The sequence below is a fragment of the Hesperophylax consimilis genome, chromosome 13 (genome assembly GCF_061612785.1).
Source record: "Hesperophylax consimilis isolate HC1 chromosome 13, BYU_Hcon_1.0, whole genome shotgun sequence".
Lineage (NCBI taxonomy): Eukaryota > Metazoa > Arthropoda > Insecta > Trichoptera > Limnephilidae > Hesperophylax > Hesperophylax consimilis.
In genome coordinates this window covers 13540925-13566637 of record NC_142848.1, presented here as the reverse complement: position 1 = coordinate 13566637, position 25713 = coordinate 13540925, and the positions used below count along the sequence as shown (strand labels likewise).

Below are 25713 nucleotides of genomic sequence, written 5' to 3'. Positions count from 1 at the left end.
AACCTCATAAAATAAATACTGGAACCAAATATTAAAATACAGACAGTCCTCATCCTAAATTTGGCATATCGAGTAGACCTTACATATATCTCACATGATAATTGGCTGAATGGGTAGGCACACAACCTATCGTTAATAAGCGGGCAAAATGTCGACAAGATCGTCGTGTGTTATATATGTATTGACCTAGAAAGGGATGTAAATCCCCGACGGCGTGGGAGTTACAACGTTTTCTGGAGGTGGCACGTAACTTAGGACCTTGCGTGTCACATTTTCGCGACTAGATTCGTGATAAAGGGATGTTATGGTTTTCCCCTTCTACACTCAGTAAAGTAGTTTATCCTGGAGGTGTTTGAGATTGGGGCAATTCTGAAATTGGTGAAGAGACCTGGTTTTCTTTATTCTGGCGTGAAGGTTGCCGATTTGGAACAAGGGGAGACCCGGCCGGTTGTGATATCCAGACACGCAGATATCGATCGCCTTGCTCAAATTATCATCCATCAGTTTTGTTTGGTAAGCGGAGGAGCCAATCTTAACTTGAAAAAAATTCATTTCCTTTCCTCTCCTTCCCCTCCCAAAATATATACATGGATGGCGCCGACAACTAACACCATAAATTTATCGTATGTATATCACATATATAAAATCTAACACTTTATTATATTCACATTACCCTACGATAGGTAGAATCGAGTAGCTAGGGGGGGGGTGAGCAGGCGACTTAGAAGATAAGGTTTATGAAATGGTTTTGAAAAACAGCGGTAATGGATTCAACCCACTCTATCTCAAAAGAACCAAGGGATACCACACAAAACATAAATAACTAGGTTTCTAAACCGAGAAACAAAAACCCAACACAACGTTCGGTGAAGCCTTTTTATACTGATCCGTCACGTGAAATGAGTACGTTCAAGGTCGTACGTCACGTAGACAAACTAGGATGTACACACTTGAAGGGGTGTGTAATAAAGAAAAGGCGGCAGGGAGGACCTTCCTACCCCGGATATATAAAAACCAAAGCCTTATGGAAAAGTTACCTACGGGACTTAAGAAAAATGTATCGTAGAAAGAAGAGAAGGAAAAGTTTGAAGTAGAAAGGGCAGATCATTACATCTGATGCCGCAAACCAGGAGAGATAGATATACAAGCTGGTTTGAATTCATTACTGTTGTTGAAAAAAAAAAAAATGGATTTCATAAACCTTATTAATTCACATTAACAGCAAAAGAAATGGTACCTATCGTCAAAAATGATAACAGAGACATCGTACTTCAAAGGCAAAATAGAATAAACAGACAGACCCGGAAAACATTGAATTCATTGTGACGACAAAAAACATCTAAAATGTTCATAAACAACGAAGCCAAAGGATAAACAAACATCGAAATCGGATTAATTATAACACAAGAATAAGATAGCTGGGACAAATCTAAAATAAACATTGCATTCAGATATCGTGAAGTATATGGCATATTTTATACCGTTGATATTTGAATAAATGTAAACAATTATTGTTTATTCCAGATCTAAAAGGCAGAGAATGTTTAAGACATAAATAATAAAAGACAGACAAAACCATCGGATCACCGCCGAGGACACAAAATAAAAACAAATCAACATGAAAATAAATAACACTCGAACATAATACAAATAACGTATTGAGGTGAAACAACACTGTTTAAACAAATAACTCAGAGTTTAAAAATAAACAAGTGTGACATGACATATTGAATTTCTACCCATAGAGACACAAAAACACTTGAAAAGCTGAGGGCGGAAAAAAACTCACCAGTAGAACAAGCCGATAATCACGGGAACCAAAAAAATAAACAGATGCTAGGTTAGAAACGAAGAACAGGGGCGCTCAACATTTTGGAAGAATTAAAATAAAATTTAAAATAAAAATAAAAAATAAATACAGAGGTATTCGAGAAACGTAAATTACCTATAGTTATTTCTAATCCCATCGACTAACACGAGGAAGCGAGATTACCCGTTGGGCTTAGAACTAAAGGGAGGCTGTGATGTTTTGGACATCCACAAAAATAAACGATAAATAATAAAATAACGTGCTCTAAAATTTTTTTGTTTAAACAACGACGGAAGATTTATTGACAGACAGGCCTTGAGTAAACAGATTCCCACGGGAAAGGAGAGACCGGAGGACAGTCGAGTTTGGAACTTGGGTGGATTGACAGCCCCGAGAAAGGGATACAAATCAGAAGTGTTGTTTGAAATTGCAGTTAATTATTGAATTCAAATGGTATTAGAGAATATTACGGAATATTGAATTAAAGTGAAAGATTATTGATCCGGTGTTTGTGTGAAGTGAAAGTGATTCGACTCAGTGGGAAAACAATTAATAATAATGACAATAATAATAATTGGATAATTTGTAGAGCGCCGTTTTGTAAAAACCCACCTCAGGGGCGCCAGGTGTTGTGCAATCGCGATTGTGTTATAAAGTTGTGTTGATTTAAACGTGATTTCGTATACAGTTCGAACTAGATTGCTTGTCTTAAAAACATGAAAATAATAAAAATAATGATCGCGTTTTTAAAACAAAGTGAACATATAAAGGCAGGAAGTGTTTAATAGGGCTAAGTTATTGATTTGGCGAGATGGCATTCTATCCACGGAGACCGAAACCCAGAGAATCAAATAGATTATTAACTGTGGGTTCGAATCCTAACAGATTAGGGAGGTACAATTTTATTTACAGGAATATTTAATTACCCTTTTATAAGCGTAGGGAGGAGGTCGAAAATTAAAGTGATTTAGCTATATAGTGTAACCAGGTAAGCTTCACGCTGAGAATGAGAGGTGCCTAACTGGGTGAGTTTTTTATATTATTTATTAAATTCCAGAGGACCCCCTTTAAAAGACGGATACAACTAAGTTTACGACACCTGCCGCCCAAATAATGTTATCATTAAAAGGAATACCCTAGACGGATTGTCAATCAGCTGTGAGTGAGAGACAGGCCAATGACTTTTCATATATAGGCCGAGAGGCGCGGAGTACAGTCAGTCAAAGGGGAAGTTTTGCTAGAGTATGCCGTCCCAAATTGAAAGCGTTCGGATGCAACCAGACGGAACAAAATGAAAACTTTTCTTCTGTTATTTGACTTTTCTAATTTAATACTTTTCATCTATTGTTTGACTTTCTAAGTTACGAATTGGGATGCACGAAAACAAATCTAAAGTCGAAAGAGGGAGATGGTAATCTCCGAAATAAAACTACCAACCGAACAACTTTTCTCAACAGGTATCTTTCGAGAGGTAGGCAGCCTCTTTAAATTAAATGCAAAACATCAAACCAATTATCCGTTTATACCTTACCTGAGAGGATAGGTATTCAGTAGAAGTTACCCATACCTAATACACGAGGATGCTAGTAACCTCATAAAATAAATACTGGAACCAAATATTAAAATACAGACAGTCCTCATCCTAAATTTGGCATATCGAGTAGACCTTACATATATCTCACATGATAATTGGCTGAATGGGTAGGCACACAACCTATCGTTAATAAGCGGGCAAAATGTCGACAAGATCGTCGTGTGTTATATATGTATTGACCTAGAAAGGGATGTAAATCCCCGACGGCGTGGGAGTTACAACGTTTTCTGGAGGTGGCACGTAACTTAGGACCTTGCGTGTCACATTTTCGCGACTAGATTCGTGATAAAGGGATGTTATGGTTTTCCCCTTCTACACTCAGTAAAGTAGTTTATCCTGGAGGTGTTTGAGATTGGGGCAATTCTGAAATTGGTGAAGAGACCTGGTTTTCTTTATTCTGGCGTGAAGGTTGCCGATTTGGAACAAGGGGAGACCCGGCCGGTTGTGATATCCAGACACGCAGATATCGATCGCCTTGCTCAAATTATCATCCATCAGTTTTGTTTGGTAAGCGGAGGAGCCAATCTTAACTTGAAAAAAATTCATTTCCTTTCCTCTCCTTCCCCTCCCAAAATATATACATGGATGGCGCCGACAACTAACACCATAAATTTATCGTATGTATATCACATATATAAAATCTAACACTTTATTATATTCACATTACCCTACGATAGGTAGAATCGAGTAGCTAGGGGGGGGGTGAGCAGGCGACTTAGAAGATAAGGTTTATGAAATGGTTTTGAAAAACAGCGGTAATGGATTCAACCCACTCTATCTCAAAAGAACCAAGGGATACCACACAAAACATAAATAACTAGGTTTCTAAACCGAGAAACAAAAACCCAACACAACGTTCGGTGAAGCCTTTTTATACTGATCCGTCACGTGAAATGAGTACGTTCAAGGTCGTACGTCACGTAGACAAACTAGGATGTACACACTTGAAGGGGTGTGTAATAAAGAAAAGGCGGCAGGGAGGACCTTCCTACCCCGGATATATAAAAACCAAAGCCTTATGGAAAAGTTACCTACGGGACTTAAGAAAAATGTATCGTAGAAAGAAGAGAAGGAAAAGTTTGAAGTAGAAAGGGCAGATCATTACAGGGTGTAATACTCGATTCAAAACTCACTTTCACATCAAATTTTGAATATGTGCTGAAGAAGGTATCAAAAAAATTCAATTTTCTGATACCTTCAAATGGAAACACTACAGAGCTCATTTATAAAACTATAGTTGCTCCACATTTAGATTATTGCTCTACTATGTTGTATTTGGCCAATGAAGGAAATTTGAACAAATTAGATAATATACAGAATAGAGATATGAGATGTATACTGGGAAAAGGCAAATACGCAAGCATTAATCAAATGAATGAGCAGCTAAATTGGATTCTAATAAAAAAAGGGACTGTTATTTAATGTGTTCATTTCTGTGCATAAAGTCATGAACAACCAAATGCCAAAATACGAGTATTTTAAGGATGAAATTGTTTTTAATAGACATGTTCATAATTACGAAACCAGAAATGTAAATGTAAAGAATTCGATTGCTTCATATGAAGAAATCAAAATCACAGAACCGCCTAATGTACAAAGGACTAAAGATGTATGATGAAATGCCTGAAAATCTGCAAAATGAAGAAAGAATGAATGTGTTTAAAAAGAAATGTTATGTTTATTGTATAAATATTTAAAGATACATAATGAAATATTTTCTTATTTATATTCAAATGTTGTATAAACTAACTCAATAAATAATAATAAAAAATTAAATATTATTAAATTTACTTATGACATGTACTTATATGTATAATAAAATGATAGGTTAGGTTAGTTTGGGTTTTTATAGGTTAACTGATGTTAGTATCACTTAAACTGGGCGAAGCCCAATTAAGTGCCGCCTGCAGGGAGCTCGGAGCGGCTTTTTAACTGCTAGTCTTGCTTAATCTCTATCAAATAAAAATATGTATAAATGAAAAGAAATCGAAAAACTGTTTCAACATCAACGTTTTGGCACATATTTACAGTGAAAATGCTGACGAAGTTTCGTTTGACTTCATCACATTACACTACATTACTTAAATTACACTACATTACTTATTGACTACATTAATTAAATGCATACCGCTGATTGCTTCGCTTCAATCTCTATTTCATTCTCATAAATGAGTGCTTAACACAAATACAAGATACAATAGAGTTTTCAGTAACAGGACCGTAATAATATATTAATTCTTGTCTCGGCTCAGTATTTTCAAAGGTTATTCGTTTAAAATCACAACCCAAATTCTGTTTACCGAACGACATTACTCCAAAAGCGTTTTATCGAAAATATGGCAGTGTATCCTATTAAAAAGAGTACTGACTATAAGAATAAAATGATAGTTTTTCTTTCCTTTTCAGAATCGAAATTCCGGCGGAGTCATGGGAGGGGTGGTCATTTCTCAGCAGGATCCTTTAAGGGTGAGTGCTATTGTGCCTGTTGCAACCGCTTCTAACCAGAAAATAAATAATGAATCAGTAAAAAGCGACAATTAAAGTGTACATAATCAATAATTGAATCATTATGTAATACATTCGTGCTTTCACATCAATGTTCAAGTATATATTATTTACTTGCTGCATGGAAACGACTCGTGCGCGAGCCTTTTGGAGTCTGGTCGAAACCGATGAGAAAGAAGTTTAGTATAGCTTTAAGTGTATCGACAAAAGAATAAGATTTGTTTTTTGACGGCCTCCGTGGTCGTGGTCGAGCAAGCTAGAGGTCGCAGGTTCAAATCCTGGAGTGCGCAAGTGAATTTATATGATTAATTTGTGATATTTCACAAATTACTTACTAAAATAATATATAGTATGTTTGGGGCACGTTCCAGAGTGGAAGATACTCTCAGTATCGTCTTGGCGTAAGACCACCATTTAGAATTGAAACGTTGCTTCAAATAGCTTTTGGTGACTAGATCTAAATATCCAGATACTCCCCCACCTTCCTCTTTCTCAACTCTTTCCCTCCTCACAACCTGAGCCTAACAACATTCAAGTATTATAACATGTAAAATATTAGAAACCATTTTGTATAGTATTATACCTTGTATTATGGTATACACCATTTAAATAGTATTATACCTTAAATATGATTTAAGATTTTCACGGCCAAAACTGTTTTTGTTATTTGTTTTTGGGGTGTTATGCCGTGTTGCGCTAACTCCTTCTTTAGCCAACGTTTCGGACAGCATTGCAGTGTCCATCATCAGGGCAGATGTGTTATTTATTTTGAAACGAAACGTTGGCTAAAGAAGGAGTTAGCGCAACACGGCATAACACCCCAAAAACAAATAACAAAAAAAAAAGTATTATACCTTGTTTAATATTGTATAGTATTATACCTTGTATTTTGTATGGTATTATACTTTGTATAATGTTATACACCATTATGTACAATATTATATACCATTTTGTATAATAGTATATACCATTTTATATTGTATCATACCTTGTATAATATTATATATCATTTTGCATAGTATTATACCTTGTACAATGTTTTATGCCATTTTGTATAGTATTATACCTAGTATAATATTATATATCATTTTGTTTAGTATTATATACCTTGTATAATATTATATACCAATTTTGTATAGTATTATACCTTGTATGATATTATATACCATTGTGTATAGTATTATACCTTGTATAATATTACATACCGTTTTAATTAAGGTATTAACGGATTCCTCTATCCCTTTGTTCCATATTAAATATTTATGTAAGCCTTTAATTGAATGTAAACTTTCTCTTGCCTACAAGTCAAAGATTGTCCAGATTTGCTTGGGGTTAATTTTCGAAGAATATTTATTAGCAGTCACAAAAAGTAATATTTATGTTCTCATCGAAGGAAATACTAATTCCATTTTGAAGCAGTCTAGCATGCTTCTAAGGAATTCCTGAAACTCTTTGATCAACAATTAAAATATCCCGTAACCTGCTGTTATTCTGAATTGTCTTCGTTGAAAATCTTTCGTTGCCGGGAAAACACGTTTGAGTTATTGTTTACTGAATATTATTTGTAAGAAAGATATATACATATAATACATATTATACAGATATATTATATAGATATATACGGTAATTAAAAAATGGAAGACATAATCCCATATTATCATGTGCTATACCATTTTGTATAGTATTATACCTAATATAATATTATATACCTTGTATAATATTATACACCGTTTTAATTATGGAATTTACGGATTCCGCAATCCGTTTGTTCCATATTAAATATTTATGTAAGCCTGTAATTGAATGTGTTCTACAATAAACGTTTTCTTGCCTACAAGTCAAAGATTGTCCAGATTTGCTTGGGGTTAATTTTAGAAGAATATTTATTAGCAGTCACAAAAAGTAATATTTAAGTTTTCATCGAAGGAAATACTAACTAATTTTGAAGCAGTCTAGCAACAACTCTTTGATCAACAATTAAAATATCCTGTAACCTGCTGAAATTCTGAAATGTCTTCGTTGAAAATCTTTCGTTGCCGGGAAAACACGTTTAAGTTATTTTTTACTGAATATTATTTGTAAGAAAGATATATATACAGGAATACAGGGTGTATCGGTACGTACCCGACAAACTTTAACCAGCTATTCCTTGGCATATTTGGAGTAAAAAATGTTATGGGCACTCTACTGTCTGGTAAAATTTTTTTTAATAAAAAAATTATTATTCATATTTTCACCACATGTCACCAATGTTATATCCATTGTCAAAGTTTTAAAACCCGTCTGGCAATATTTTGTTCGAGTTTCGTTGAATAATGTACGTACGTACATACGTTGGGGCGCTTTCACAATCACAACGAAATGGCACGGCACCATTCGTCTCATTTTTAACTATTATTATTTAGTGTGTACGAAAGAGCGAGGACACTTTTTGACACACTTGCTAGTAACAGCTGTTGTCACGAGAAACAATTCCAATGACAGTGACGGAGTGTGGATTTTTTATTAATTTTTTGTTTTTAATGGAAAAAAATGTTACCGGACAGCAAAGCGCCCATAACATTTTTTACTCCAAATGTGCTAAGGAATAGCTGGGTAAAGTTTGTCGGGTACTTGCCGATACACCCTGTATATAATACATATTATACAGATATATTATAAAGATCTAAACGGTAATGAAAAATGGAAGAAATAATCCCATATTATCATATATTTATTATTTCTTCCATTTTTTTATTACCGTGCATCTTAATTTGCGTTACGTGTGACAACATGATATGCATGTCATTTTTTAATCTGATTGTGAACATATGGTTTTTTGTAATAATCCTGATGGATTACGACCTCGTTAAAAAGATTATAAATTAATATTAATATTAGAATAGTAAATAATTTTTCTAAAATAAAAAATCGTGATAAGGCGAACATGTTCTTCATTTTTTTATCTTATCAACGATGTTTCCGCTTGGAAAATCACTCGAATACATAAATGCACTGAATTCATTCATGCAAGTTATCTTAGCTTCAATAATAATTATTTAACACAATACAAGCTTATCTGAATGCAAAAAAAACCTGTTTGTTTATTTTTTAAGTTTAACTTTATTAAGATTCGTTCGATGTGTTTAATTTTATTAATTACTCCTGCTAGCGAAAATACAGATTTTTATTTGCTTTTGACTGAATAGAAAAACGGATCATCAAGCCGATAAAAATCACGGCTTAAACGGCTCCGTGTCTTGTTACATTATCAAATCATTTTGTTAAATATATGGACACGATATTTTATCGTCTTGATTAAAAAGAGGTTAGTCATAAATCATGTAAGTCACATGTCACATGAAAGTGAAAATTTATATAAAAAGTCACAATATGAAAAGCTAGATGAAAGTTTTAGGTGAAGTCAAAAGTCATAGGTGACATCAAAAGTCAAAAGTCGTAAGTCATATCAAAAGTCATAAGTCACATCAAAAGTCGTAAGTATAAGTCACATGAAGCGTCATAAGTCAGATTAAAAGTCATAAGGTACATGCAAAGTTTATAATCAATGTATTGTTGTGTCCCCAGGTAATGATGACCATGTTCCCCGAGCGGGGGGACCGCGTTTCGGATGCGCTATCGGACGCGTGCTCGCGCCTCGGATTCGAGGTGTCAAGCTCGCGCGCTGACGACGCGCCCGAGGCATGCACGACGCGCCGGCCCGCGCTCGTGCTGGCGGACTGCCGCGGGGCTCGCTTGGATGGCGAGACTTTGTGCAGGTATGTCTTTAAATCCATTATCATGTTGTTATTTAATCCGTAATGTTAATTATTTCAAATTTTTAGGAGCGTCCATGGTAAATTATAAATACAAATAGAAAGCTTGGAGTTCTCTCTCTCTCTCTCTCTCTCTCTCTCTCTTTCTAACACTGATTATGTTATTACTTGACACCAGAAGTTATTTATGGGTAGTGCATTGCCCTGTGGTTATGAAGCTCGGCTAGAAGTCAAAAGGATCGCATTTGATACTACCTTTCTCCCTTTTGAATTCGAGTTATGTTTGGTACTAATGATCTCTTTATACTGCGTAATGTATTTTATCCTACATTTGTTATAAAAAAAATGTAGGTTACAGTATTAAGCCAAACAATGTTTACATGGCTATTGGATATATGCCCAATGATGTAAAATAATACGACAAGAACAATGTACGTCGAGGATAAGCTGCAATACAGGTGTGAATGCATTAGGGCCCAGTCAATGTTCATTTCTAACTAGACAGTGCCTGTTCTAAGAAACTAATCGCGACATCGATTTTTGTTACGTAATTGTGTTTAAAAATTGTAAAGATTTGATACTGCCATTATTTTTACAAATTCTCTCTATCACGCATTATAAAGAAATACCCCACCGTTTTCCCTATATTATAATGGAAAGATAAAAATAATTATAGAAAAAAAACAATGTGCGATGTAAAACTTGTTTTAAACTAGAAGTGGTGAATTATTAGCCTTATATTAGATACATATGAGTGTGTTCCTATTCATCGCCCGCTCTTTCTCCCCCAATTTTCGTTAATCCCTTGTCACTGCTCCACCCCCACTTCAACACCTAATATATCGTGTTCACACATAATTTTGTAATATTACTCAAGTAAGTATATTGGCACATATTTTTCCCTGAGGAAAAAACAATTGTTTGGAAACCAGTTTGCGTTAATAATCACCAGAACACCAATGGTTACTTCATCAGAATACAACGTATATAATGTGTTATATTAAAAATATGTATTTCGTTTATTTTTTTATTATCACAGCATTTTCGGGGAAATACATAGACATATGAATATTAGTAGACCTGCCCTAAGTGATTAAAAGCGTATTATCCCCACTCCCCATACCGGTTCCATTGGAACCGGCTGTGCTGGCGTATGGCCTCAAGTGAAATTTGAAAACGTGACGTCATCATTCTTGTGCGAACTATGGTCGAGGCATCATCGGTTCATTTTACGAAATAACACGGCAAAATGTTGACTTGTACTCTGAAAACTTGGCGAGTAATTTGCGCTCCCATGTAAAAATGTCTATTCATTCAAAAGCAGATTTTACTTTTAAGAAGTAAATGGTGATATTATAATGCGAGATGCCTATTTACTGTCAGATTGATTTATTGACGAATCACAGTTAGCCTTACGCCCTTCGTTCTTCAACAGTTGATTTTACCCCTCGCCATTATCTTCTCGTCTATTAATTCCTATGTCTGTGGGTAAATATTGTTCTAGATTTTATATTTATTATGATGAAGAAAGGTGATATACTATCATTTAACTGATAACACGCCGATTTTGTCATTGCATTCACATAATCAGGTAGGAAAGAACTGCTAAAACCTTTTAAAGGATGCTACGATAACATTTCGAATGCATCTTCACCGCAGTCCCTTGTATATCGGAGATTTAATCGCAATAGCATACAATCTATTCGATTATCTTTACGATAATCAAAGAATTTTTTTTCAACACTTCTGAAGTCATTTTTTTTTCGATCTCGACAATTTCACGTCAAAAAACAAGTTGATTCTCAGAATAATGTATTCCAATTTTCTATAACTGACTGCTAGTCTAATATCGTATTTTCCGAGTACGTACAATATTTGTTGACTGACCTTAGCGAATTTCTGTTTTGACTCAACCACTTTGCATTTCGTCTCCTGTAAATTTGTTTGCAAGTTCCGTGTCCGGTCAGTCCTATCAAGATGGTAGCCGTGTTTGATAGCACCTTTTTATTCCGCTAGAGCGCATGAGCTCAACAACTAATCAACATTATGCGAAGTTTACTGTTCAGAGAACTACTAGTGTATTATTCTAAACATGAAATTTAAAGGTTTCCGTGCGTTTTCAGAAGTCTTATGCTAATCACTAAAGTAATTGAAACCTAATTGTAGTATTTTTTAAGGTAATCGATTCAATAAATCAATGTTAACATGTACATACAGACAAAGGGACTCGCTTCGTTTAAGGGGCCAAATTTAAATAAAAACTTCCGGAAATTGAAAATAATGTAGTTATTTCGTTGAAATGAAAAACGATAATTCACTTGGCGGCCATTTTTATTGGTGTCAAAATTTTAAGGTTAGTTTTATGTTATTTTATTTTGACTCAAAATCCTTTGATCCTTAGATAGGTTCTTAGGTTGTTGGTTTGGGTTTAATTAAAAAAATAATAATAAAATAAAATAATACTATTATTGTAGAAAGCAATCACTTTGTGGTTTGACATATTTAAAATGAAATAAAATAATTTTTGTTTTAAAACCACGAGTTTTTAATAATTTTTTGAACCGACCGGTTTCGCTTTACTCAAGCATCTTTAGGGTACAAATTATTACCAGACAAAGTAGCATATATACAATTATATTCTTAATCAATTAGCAACTATTAAGCATCAGTGATAAGGTTTGGATACTCAAGCGATGATAAGTGTTAAGGTTCGGGTACACAAATGATGATAAGTGATTATGTTTGGGTACCCAAACGATGATAAGTGATAAGGTTCGGGTACACAAACGATGATAAGTGATAAGGTTCGGGTACACAAACGATGATAAGTGATAAGGTTCGGGTACCCAGAAAAACGTTTTCCAGAATAGCAGCATATATACAATTATATTCTTAATTAATTAGCAACTATTAAGCATCGGTGATAAGATTTAGGTACTCAAGCGATGATAAGTGTTAAGGTTCGGGTACACAAATGATGATAAGTGATTAGGTTTGTGTCCCCGAACTATGATAATTGATAAGGTTCGGGCAACCAGAAAAACGTTTTCCAGAATAGCAGCATATATACAGTTATATTCTTAATCAATTAGCAACTATTAAGCATCAGTGATAAGATTTAGGTACTCAAGCGATGATAAGTGATAAGGTTCGGGTACCCAGAAAAACGTTTTCCAGAATAGCAGCATATATACAATTATATTCTTAATCAATTAGCAACTATTAAGCATCAGTGACAAGGTTTAGGTATTCAAACGATGATAAGTGATAAGGTTCGGCTACACAAATGATAATAAGTGATAAGGTTCGGGTACACAAACGATGATAAGTGATAAGGTTCGGGTACACAAACGATGATAAGTCATAAGGTTCGGGTACCCAGAAAAACGTTTTCCAGAATAGCAGCATATATACAATTATATTCTTAATCAATTAGCAACTATTAAGCATCACTGATAAGGTTTAGGTATTCAAGCGATGATAAGTGATAAGGTTCGGCTACACAAATGATGATAAGTGATTAGGTTTGGGTACCCAAACGATGATAAGTGATAAGGTTCGGGTACACAAACGATGATAAGTGATAAGGTTCGGGTACCCAGAAAAACGTTTTCCAGAATAGCAGCATATATACAATTATATTCTTAATCAATTAGCAACTATTAAGCATCAACGCATGCATTTAAAACAATATAATATACTAGCTGTAGTATTATACCTTGTATCATAATGTATACCATTTTGTACAGTATTATAACTTGTAAAATATTGAAAAAAAAATTTTTTTAAGTATTATATCTTGTATAATGTTATACACCACTATGTATAATATTATATACCATTTTGTATAATAGTATATCCAATTTCGTATAGTATCATTCCTTGTATAATATTATATACCATTTTGTATAGTATTATACATTGTGTAATGTTTTATACCATTTTGTATAGTATTATACCTAGTATAATATTATATATCATTTTGTTTAATATTATATACCTTGTATAATAATATATACCATTTTTGTATAGTATTATACCTTGTATGACATTATATACCATTTTGTATAGTATTATACCTTGTATGACATTATATACCATTTTGTATAGTATTATACCTTGTATGACATTATATACCATTTTGTATAGTATTATACCATGTATAATATTAGTAGCTTACCTGTACCGGGCGTTGCTTGGGGACTTAAATGGTTTAACATAAAGTTGCGATGTTGTCTTCTCTGGAGTACCTGAAAACTGGGTGCATTTTTAAGGTTAAAATAATAGTTCCATGATAACTCAACACAGTGACAATTTAAAACACCTTTAAAAAGTGATATAAAGTCATTAGAAACGGTGAAAAAAAAATTAAACCTAACCTAACCTAACCTACTTAACCCAGTTAATAAAGTTTTTGTTTCATCACTTTCCATGATTTTATATAACTTTTTAAAGATGTGATGAATTATTAATTTGATGATTTATCCGGTCACAGAAAATAATATTATAGTATATATATAAGTATTTTTGTCACTTAATCGTGCCATGTCTCCCTTGGGCGTCTTTTACCGCATACTCCTTGCACTCTTTCTTTGTTCATCACACGTCTCATTTTACCACTAATAACTATTTGATTCATGTGTTCCTCGGGCATAGTATCATGAAATTCACATGGTTACTCTTAAAAAACTACATAATGTCGACTTTCATTCGACTCCGTATCTCAGAGATAATGCGTGAGTCTTTCTCGAGCATCCCTAACTTCTTCTACTCTCTAAACACTATTAAAAACAAATCTTAAAATTTTCAGTGAAATCGGATGAATGTTGTAGGAATGCGTAAGGGACAAACAAATAAACATGAATTATTTAAGACAATATTAGCGATTCCTAGACGAAAATCTGAAACAGAAAAAGATGCGGTCACATCTAGAACTCGAACCCAGGCCTGCGATTCTGGAGTTAAACGATCAATCGTTTTCGTATGCGCCGTCTTCGAGTGAAAAACTACTAGTCGTCGCGACTAACTTTTTCGATTGTTTCAATTTTACGTATTCTTGAGCGTCGAACGGTCGAAGTTGGTAGAAGAGATGATTATATTGGCACCCCTGTGAATATTGTCTATGTTCCTGATGTTTTTGGGATTTCTATGGTGTGACTGTCAAACAGACAACAGTTATTCGTTATTCAAAACAGAAATGGCTGCGGGACATATTACAAATTGCCAAAAGCAACTCTTAATTGAGCTTGTAAGCTCCGATAAAGACTTAGTAAGTGGGAAATTTTCACCCACTTTTGCATTTGCGGAATCCGCGCGGTAAAACAAAAATTGACAGCTAGACTAGATTTTGACAGCCAATTCCATAGAAACGCCAACAACCTACCACTCGCTGCCCTGTTTCTACTGGTTATACCCAGTAGATGTTGTGTGGAATGACTTTTGACGTTTGGCGTCGAAGTATGTACCTTCGACCAATTTCGGGAATAGCAACGACGACCAACGTACGTACTTTCGACGTCGATTACGAGCGCCCTCGATTCAGGAATAGAGCCCCTGGACCCTTGCCTTGCCGTGGCACCGCTCTACCAACTGAGCTAATAGGCTAATGGTGCCCCGGCAAGGCAAGGGTCCTGGGTTCGAGTCCTAGATGTGAGATGTGACCGTATCTTTTTCTGATTTTTCTGTTTCAGATTTTCGTTTAGGAATCTCTAATATTGTCTTCAATAATTAAATATTACAATTTGAGCTTTCACTCAATAAGTTATTCCAAAAAATAAATAAACATTAATTTATGTATTTAATAACATGAGGAAACAGCTTATATAATACAGGGTGTCCGGGGGTTAAGTGAGCCAACTTCGACAGGTGATTTTACATGATGGTAGAAGTAAAAAATATAAATAACTTTTTTCGAAATTCCGATGTTTATTTTTCCACAAAAAATATTTTTCCATGTAAGAATATTTATTTTCCCATACATTCAACTTTTTAATCTTAAAACATTGGAATTTCGAAAAAAAGTTATTTTTCATTTTTACTTCTAAAATCAAGTACATAGAATCACACCTCGAGGTAAAGGCACTTTACCCCCGGATACCCTGTACATAAATAGCTTACAGAACACGTAATTATTAACATTCTTAAATTGCATTACATGATAATTATTATGCAACGCAATCTATGGTGTAATGAATATTGTTTATATTATAATTGAATTAATTTATCTGCCCACATTAGAGATGGCAATCGGACTGCTAACAATGGATTGTCAATCAAAAGGACCGCCATCATTTGACATGAAATCAGCGAAATCAAATTATTTGCACAAATTATTGCATTTCAGATCTGACATTTCAATAATTACATATATGTGGAAAATTACATGCAACACACTATTTTGCAAACCGATATAATTATCAATCATTATTACTATCGGGAATTAGTATCGAAATGGTATAATTTCAGGATTTGTGAAACTTAAATGTATTTATAAAATATTTGCTTCAGGAAAGAATTCATAAATAAATATTGTCAATTTTCTTTGTGACATAATAATTTTTTTTACAAATAATTAGAGAGACCGTCAGAGTAACCTTTCGAATAAACGTAAAACTGAAAAGCATTAGTGATTTATATTTACAGCTGTCAAAAATTTTAACAAAGAATTACTTATTTAAAAATACATTTTATTTTTACCTTTATTGCTTGCCTGAATTGATCAGTTCCAATTTTGAAAATCAGGAATATTTCACATGGCTTACAACCGAAAATAGTTTGAAAATAAATTTATGCTAGTATTATTTATTTTTTTTCTATTTTTTTTCTATTTTTTTATTTAAGTAGGTACATAAAACAGGCACGGTGCCTAAAAATTTACAAACATAAATGTTTAAATACATAATAATAACAAAATGATAATAACAAAAATAGTAACAAAATGAATAGGCTAAATATGCAGAAGTAAATGACAAATAAGAATGGGTAAAAGGTAAATACAAATATGTTCATAAACGATTTGTTATTGTCACACCTGTACTGGTGAGACACTGATTAGGTAGGTACAATGTTGCTTCTCTTTAAATAAAGGGCTTCATCACAATATCAGCTTAATATGATTAAAAGGTAATACTTTTTTTTAAGTGTTTAAATTGGTCATTAAAAATGTCTATTTCATTATTAGACCCATGTATAATGTTATAATTTCTTAATGTTCGCGGTACAGGGGAAAAATATCCTGTATTTGTGTGGTAGACTTTAATATAGAAAATGTGTTTCATCCTCCTTGTTGATTTTCTTGACGGTATATTTATGTTAATTTGGGATAAAATGTTTGGTGTATCAACTGATGCATGTATAATTTTGTGTAGAAGTAGTACGTCAGAAAGTTTACGTCTGACCGTCAGTAAGTGTAGTTTATAGTCGGTCATTATATGTTCCAAATTGACCAGATAAACCTTCACGATAAGCAATTATACGGGTTAGTTTCCTTTGTATGGATTCAATCCTATAATTATGAATCTCATAATTGGGAGACCAAATTTTTGATGCGTATTCGATTTTTGTCATTTCTAGTGGGACTATGGTGAGCAGAATTAGAATATGTTTTGAGGCTGAAGAGAATGGGGAGGAGAATGAGACAGGGAATAGAATGGTCGAGAAGTACTCCGCTATTTATTTTACTGCTAACCAAACACGGCTAAAGCCAATTAAAGTAACTTTTCTTTTCTGAATGGTGGTCTTTTGCCAAGGCGACACTTAGATTATATAACTCAGTGGGACATGCTGCAAAAATGTTATTATTAATGTTGACGCAACTATTAATCTTCCTTTAGCATTGTCCTAGCATTTTTTCCATCCTATTTTTACCTACAAGTACTTATCATTATCTGACTATATCCACGTGTGTGTGTGACATTTTACAACAATAAAAGTGACTGTCAAACCAGTATTATTATGGAGTCCGTTTGATGAACATCTATTGTCATCAGTGCTGTTATTAATATCGACTCACGACAGGGTAGAAGGCCTGTGCAGTAAACATATTCGGTTCCCTCAGGGTGTTTCGTATCCAACCTGGATGTTATGGAAGCTTGTGCGTGAAATCATATCTCCTTTGAGTGAAATCGTACCATCATTATCTTTGAAGAATATCAAAGGGGTCAGTCGGATTTCTTCCTTACTCCATGTTCACCATCTCCAACCATAGTTGTGTCAACTTCAAAGTTCACAATTAATATTTTACAATCCACTCTTGATTCGCCTATTGCGATCACAATTAATATTATAAAATGTAATAGTTCACATAAATGTAATTTAATTTATTAGCACATAAGGTACAATCCGACCACTAGCTCGTTGTTTAGATATTATGTTAATATTGTCTACACCAGATTTTTACGGTCACTCTTTTATTAGGAAACGGCCAATATTTTGATGAGGTAACCCCGTAGCATACAAGGGGAAAGCGAACAAACCAAGTTGCGAGGAGCGGGGAGCTGGCGTGACCGTCTCAATTCTAAAGAAATTAATCTAATAGTATACGGGCAAAACGCATTCGGTATTAGAAAATAAAATCTGCTACAAATAAGTGTAGTCATTTTACAAATAAGTGTAGTCTTTTTTAATGGCGATCAAATTGCAGACTGCGTTAAATAATACTGCAAATCCCAAATCGGCCAAACAAAAGTTCGTGTTTTTTTTCTTAAATTGAATATCTAATTATAATATTCAGTTAAATAATATTATAAAAATGTGTTATAATTTACTCACCCCTCTCATTTTTGCGTCCCCACAAAAGACGGTTTGGTTAAAAACGAACATTCAGACCCTGCCCAGAAAAGTCCCACAATAAACTATAGTGCAAACCGTCACCTTAAGTTAGCGAACTTTACTTTTCTACACAGGTTCTGGTTATTTCTGTGTCAGCTCTTCAGCGGTCATATCTCAAACCCTCCTAGTGCCAAAAAGGTGGTCACGTGGTTTTCCTACAGCTCGTCGAAATGATACCCAGGTTTTACGTTACAGCAAGTCCCTTTGAAAGGATCTTCTTCAAAAGATCTACTTAAAATTATCTATAAACTGGACCTTAATTTGCGTTCATCAAAGGGGGTTCTTCGCTTTTTGTTCAACCCACTAAAGAATTTTGAAAGAATGTATTGCATTCGTGTACTCGAAATATCATTCCTTCGAATCAGAATTGTGAAATCTTAAAGGTCTTTTATCTGGCTAGATAGATATCAGACTATACATTTGATAGGTACTCATCATTATCTTCGGTACAGCCATACTCTCATAGAATGATCTTCCGTTTGTGAGGTCCTCACAATTTTACGGAGCTGTCGTCTACAAACCAAATCAGGTTAGTTTTCAATCGTGCCACGTGATTGCCTGAGCTTATGAACGGAAGCAAATACAGGATGTTTGTGAAGTAATATAAATATTCATCTTTAATTTTATTTATGAAGATGAATGGTTGTAAAAAAATTTACAATATTTGCGTTCTATTGTTTCGAAGGAAGCAAATACTTTTTGGTGTGACATTATAAACTAAATTAAAAAACATAATTTGTAATACACCACTTTTATTTTCTAATTAATAAAGATCGCCAGCCGGGTTTCGCCTCTCCCAAGCTTCGTCAGGGCTTATATTAACTAAAGATAATTAGATACAGGTAATATATACATAGTTGGGTCCACGAAAGGGTGCTTGTATTCCACATCCGATGTCTACCACTGAGAGTATCGTGGCTTATTGCCTTTGTTCAAGTAGGATTTCCAGGATGTGAATAGGAATCTGGGATCAGTGTATCCAGGAGTAACGGGTGCATTAATCCATCCCTCCCACTGACGTACAAAGTGAAGGGTCGAGGGAGTCCGCCTGGAAGTTTAGCACGGACGATTGATAAAGCCCTATGTTAATACGATATTGGCAAAAACGTCAAATATATGGTCGATATCTGCGAGCCCGAACAGAATATGATTCCGGCAATCGGTATACAAAACCGGAAGGTATCGGAAAAGCTCTTACGTTACGTGTATTAATAAAACAATGAGTTATAGAGATTCAAAACAGAAATAAAGAGAAACACGTAGAAAAGGATTGGACAACTTATTTAGGACGGGTAGGTGGGGGGGCGGGAACAGTTTCAGCGGAGATTAACGGAATGAATTAAATATGGGACTATCATTTAAATTTATATTATTTATTTTATTTAATATTGATTATTAATTAGGTTTGAATTATTACTAACATTATTACCAATTGTGTTTTTTCGTTTAATATACTTTATCTTTTGTGCACCTATTTAACTTCTTATGTCTGGTCACCAAATACGGCCAAAGTCATTAACAAGCAACGTTTCAATTCTCAATGGTGGTCTCAAACCAAGGCGATACTGAGAGTATCGCCCACTAAACATGCCGCAAATGTACTATATATTATTTTAATTTAGTAATTAATCCAATAAAATTGACTTGAACCCTCCATCTCCAGGTTAACTTTCTTACATCAATAAACGATGATTTTGAAAATATAAGTTTTATCATAAGATTTTGGGTGACCCGAAAAAATAATTATTTTAAATATGAAATTTTTGTAAAAAAAATACTGGTATTTAGAGTAATATATATCAATAAACGATCTATATATTTTTTTTTTCACCTAAATTATTTTTCCCTTGAGTTTCTTTATTTTTGAATTCTTTTTTGGCCTTTTTGCCACATTCGCCACCCATTTTCATTAAACTTTGATATCCAGACTCCTAACAACTCCATATAACTCCAGCCAAATAAAGTCGATCTGATGTATTGACTTTCCTAGCTGTATTGTTGTTTTATGTATTCAACATTTTATTCGTTCTCTCCGGGTACGCTATAAAGGTTGAGTCAGCAAAAAATGTTTGCTCTGCGCTTTTCATAACTCTACTGCAGCGGAATAAATTTTCAAATATTTTTAAATGCAACTTTTGCTTTATTAATGCGCAATAACCAGGGATTGATAATCCGGGGCCGTTTCGAATTTTTTAGAAGTAAAAATCCGAATATCCGGATTTTTAGAAAATTTTAATTTCTTCAAAATTGTCAGGTTTCAATGACCCAAAATAATAAATTATGAAAATAAACAAAAGAAAAACGCTTTATTTTTATACTTTAATTATTAGAATAAATTTAAAATGTGTTCCATTAAATTTTTAAAAAGCTTCCACTCATCAAGGCACTCTAATGATTTGGTTTCATTTTAGTATTAATTTTACCTACATACTTTTACATTTATCAGCACGTAACCCCGTTGCCACTGGGTACAACCTAGCGCATTACATGATACGCACTCCGTCTCGTCGTAGCAGTACCATACCGGCGAGACGGAGCGTGTATCACGTGACCCGTCGATCAGTGTAGCAGCGTAATCAATGGCGACGTGTGATAAAAAAAATAAAGTATATTCATATTAATTATAGGAAAACGACATCTACACTCTTCACTCCGAATAACCTCAGGAATTGCTGATTAAAGTCTTTAAGTTACCAGGTAGCAGGTCCTACAGATGCAACCTGTATATTTATTTTTACACAAACCAATATTTCATTCCAAGATTTAATTATTCATATTATTTCTCTTTATTGAATTTTATATTATTTTTCTTACCAAATAATAAGGACATTTCTTTGTACAAAATCTTGCACGTGTGCTTGATGAACATTTAGTTTTTTTTGTGCATTACAGATTGATTCAATCCTATTACAATACACATGAAATATACATAGCTTTAAATGAAACATTTTACAAAAACCAATATTTTAGAGTTCTTGCTTAAATGATTTTTGAAATCTTTAAGGCCAATGTTGAAATCATTCTCTTGTCATTCTATGCTGGGCCATAACGTCAGTTCTTCCTTGTGGAATATAGAGCAAGTCGTGGCGTCGACCTTGACGGTAGTTGTTCGGTACAAACAATTTATAGTATTGCAAGAGGTATGGGCTGTCAATGTAATAGTTCATGGTTTTAAAAGCTGTTACTTGAAGGGTCCCATTCCTCCTAGATTGGAGACTTTCGTAGTGCGTTTCGGAGAGGAAATCTATGTGATGCATAAATCGTGGGTATTCACCGTGCGTTCTCATATAAAGATATCTTAGAATTTTTTTTGAATTTGCTATAATAGTATGGTGTTAACAACCTTACCATTATTACAATTTATTTTTCTACATCTTAAAAATATCTACATTATAATTATTGCAGAACTATTAGCATGTTAAACGCATTCCTTTCATAGTAAATTGCGTCGCAAATAACTTATTTTATCTAAATTTCAAAATTAATTACATTTTGTCTTTGAAAATCCGGATTCAGAGTCCACTGTGGAAAATTTTAAAATCCGGATTACTTTCGGTCTTGCTTATTTACTTTGTGATGAATGCTGAGAATGTTTTTGATGAAATTTCCAGTTAAACAAAAGAGTGAATTGTGTTTACTTTTTAATTATGAATGGGTTCGGTTTTATATGGAACTTTTAAAAGTATTAAGGGTGGACGGTTCGAATTACTACACAAATTATATCTCGTGATTAATTTTGGTGAGTTGAAAATTTTTTTAATACTTTCGAGTCTATTGTTCTGGTATTGTATCTCAGGCGTCGTGAAAATTGTTTTTTTATGAGACGAGCTTTTTGGCTAAGTGCACACATTTTCTACTTTGAATGTACTTACAACATCATTATATTACCATGTTTGAACCACTATATTCTTTTTGTCAAAACCGACCGGTTTCTGAACAACCTTTCCTTCCTCATGGCAAAATATTTATTTTATTTATTTATTTAACGCCCAGAGGGCTTTTACATGTAGGTGGTACAATTTTAATGAGAGTTTTGAAACATGAGAAAGAAATAATAAAAATAAAATTACATGAAAAAATAATACATTCAAGAAACAAAATTAAAAATAACAAGAACATAAATTTAAAAATACAGCGATTTGACTGGTTTACAAAAATATAACTTCCATTTTTTCTAAATGGAGTGTTGAAATAAATCTTTTACGTAATCCACAAAATTCGCAAAGTTAATATTAAATATATCGACATCACCTAAGTATTGGTTTCCCATAGTGTGAAACCGTTGTATTGGGAAGTTCGCAATGTAATTGCGCTTATGTGTGTTGCAGTGGAATAATGTATTTTGTCGTGTTTTTATTGTAGGTATTCGTAAGTTTATGAGTTGCAGAAGTTCGCAACAGTCGAATTTAGAGTTTAGAATCTTGAATAAAAAAGTTAAGTCGTTTATTTTACGCCTGTCTTCCAATGTGTGTATTTTTAGAGTATTTAATAAGAAATGATATTGTAAGTCTTCTAGTGGGATATTTAATTTAAAATTTATAAAACGTAGAAATTTTTTTTGTATTCGCTCAATGTCATTAATGTGAATTTTGTAAGAGGGAGACCAAACTACTGAGTTTTATTCAATTATGCTTCAAACTAGAGATATTTATAACAGTTTAATGGCTTGTATGGAGTTAAAGTTTTTAGCTGTTCTTAATACGAAGCCTAGTGTTTTCATGCATTCGTTTACAATTTGGTGGATACGATTGGCAAAACTTAGTTTTTTATCCAAAATAATTCCCAGATCTCTCATTTCCGTGACACTTTCTAAAGCTGTATTGTTAATGGAATATTCAAATAAAACAGGATTTTTATTTCTGCATAAAGTCGGGGATTTGCATTTGTCTACATTTAAAAACAGATTATTTTGTACGCACCAATCTTTAAACTTATTAATATTTGACTGTAGTATTTGGCAATGATTTACATATATACTACGAGTATAACATAACATTTCAAAATATTGTGTGGAAGTGTTGAAGTGGGGGTGGAGGCGTGACTAGGGATTAGGGAGAGTGGAAGAGGAGATAAAACGGACGGTAAATGGGAACACATCTAAGATGGGACTATAAGAAAATATTTTATTTTTACATTATTATTGCGGGATTTCATAATTTTGAAGACTTCAAAGTTATCTAAGAACTTAATAATACATGTTCATCCATTATTTTGTAATGTTAAGATAGTGTAAATTTTGCTCTGAGGAAGAAACGGTTATTCCAAAATCGGTCCGCTTTGATACAAAAAAATATTATGGTCAAGTAAAGTAATATTGTTTAATTTACATAAATTTTTCATTTTGAATCCCAATTTTTAAATTGATTTATCAAGTGCTGTAGAAATTTCAAAATAATTTGTCGGTGAAAATAGCCAATAAGACCATCAAATATGTTTCATTTAGTTATATTCAGTTTGATGCTTTTACTGTTATTATTATTTTGTTTTTTTCACTTTTTCAATTGCTCATTTCCGGTGATTTTATGTGTTTGTTTCAGGGGGTGTATGGGAAAATTAAATTAAAATTTGTAAAGATTTTTTTTTGTTGTTAAAAAATAATTATAAGCAATAATTAGTCATCCGTAATAATAATACAAATTGAAAATATCTCACGAGTAAAAATAAATGCCACCAACGGGAATTGAACCCGTGCCTTCTGATGTCCGGTCAGGTATTCTGTATCCACTGAGCTATGTCGGCTTATTTCCAACCCGCCAAATGATTCAATATTTACTAGTACCTCAATCAACAATTACTGCTTATTATATTTTTTTCCACCTGTAAACAACCAACTTTATTTTTGTAGGAAAGGCTTTGTTAGTGCTAAATTTCTCACTAGATGGCGTCGAGACATATGATATCTTCATTTATTGGTGAAATATTTTTGACTTCTCAAATATTATTATTTTTTTTATAATGATAAACTAACGTTTATAAGACAAGATTTTATGCATATCATAAAGGATAACAAATAATTATAAGCAATTTCGGATGATTAGTTTTTTTTTTTTCTTTTTTTTCCATTATTTCTGGCTTTCACCCTTCATGTGAAAATTCATCCCTTCATTCCTCCCTATGAAAAAACAATATTTTTTTGTTGTTGTTTAAAGTATTATACCGTTAAACTAAAATTAGTCAGTTTGTCAACAGGATGTACTTGTTCACTTACAATGTAAATGTGTATTCATAATATTATTGCTAAATATAAATATACGTAATATTGTTACTAATTATAACATATTCAGATTATTATTATTGGCACACATAAACTAAAGGAACACTAAATCTATATATTAATAAATAACTTCTATTGATTGATGATTATTATAAAGTATTTCCACTTATGAGCAATTTTTTAGCATATATCTGAATCTATTGGGGAATTTACAATATTTTATGTTACTAATTGCAAAATTTTGGGCACGTTATAGTGAAAGGTTCGCTGTCCGTATTCATTGCTAAAATCAAGTATAAATCCGGATCGCTAAACTGGACATATAACACTTTTTTATTTATGTGTATAATGTATATAAGGAAGAGTGTACGTTGCTGCGTGGCTTTGTTTTTTACGCAAATCCAATTTTTTTGAGATTGATGAAATTTTGCACACTTAACCTTCAAAACTGATGGAAGGTCACTCTCTATATGAAAATTTAAAAAAATCACCATATTCCTTTTTCTTACTTCATAAAGCACAATTTTGATTCTTCATGATGAAATTTTGCACACTTGAGGTTCAAAATGAGTAATAATTCCTGTCTATAAAGCGTAAAGCCCGGACAACGCCGGGACTTTAGTATCAAATTGTATAAATTTTAATTATATAATTTGTCTTATTTCTACACCGTGGCACAAAAGCTTTGTCGCGTCGCATGCATTCGTATCGACAGGCGCAATCACCATTAAATATTTTATCGTGTGATTTAGTATTATATCTCCATATATGTAAGTAGTCATTCGTTTCCTGCCATGTTTCCAGGCAGTTTTCTTTCCCCGGGGGGTTTTCACATCCCATCACTTAGCCTTCGTGAGTTTTTCCTTTCTCTATAAGGCTATTATTGCTTTGGTTGCATTAACCCGTTGGAACATAGAAAAACACTTATCTGCTTAACTTATCGCTTATGATTTATTTTGTTTACTTCTTCGGGAAGGTTTCCGATTAAATGTATTCGAACACTATA

At 33.3% G+C, this 25713-nt stretch overlaps 1 protein-coding gene across 3 annotated transcripts in view; it reads left to right on the top strand.

The window, feature by feature from the left end:
• The window catches only part of Pde8 (phosphodiesterase 8), a 604329-nt gene that overhangs the window by 419413 nt on the left and 159203 nt on the right, over positions 1–25713 (top strand). For 2 of the 3 annotated variants that reach the window (XM_089638790.1, XM_089638789.1), the window contains exons 5-6: positions 5793–5870; positions 9477–9667. In XM_089638790.1, coding sequence (XP_089494916.1) covers positions 5793–5870; positions 9477–9667 — 269 coding nt within the window. The remainder of the gene's footprint in view (positions 1–5792; positions 5871–9476; positions 9668–25713) is intronic. The other variant, XM_089638788.1, reaches the window with a different exon arrangement.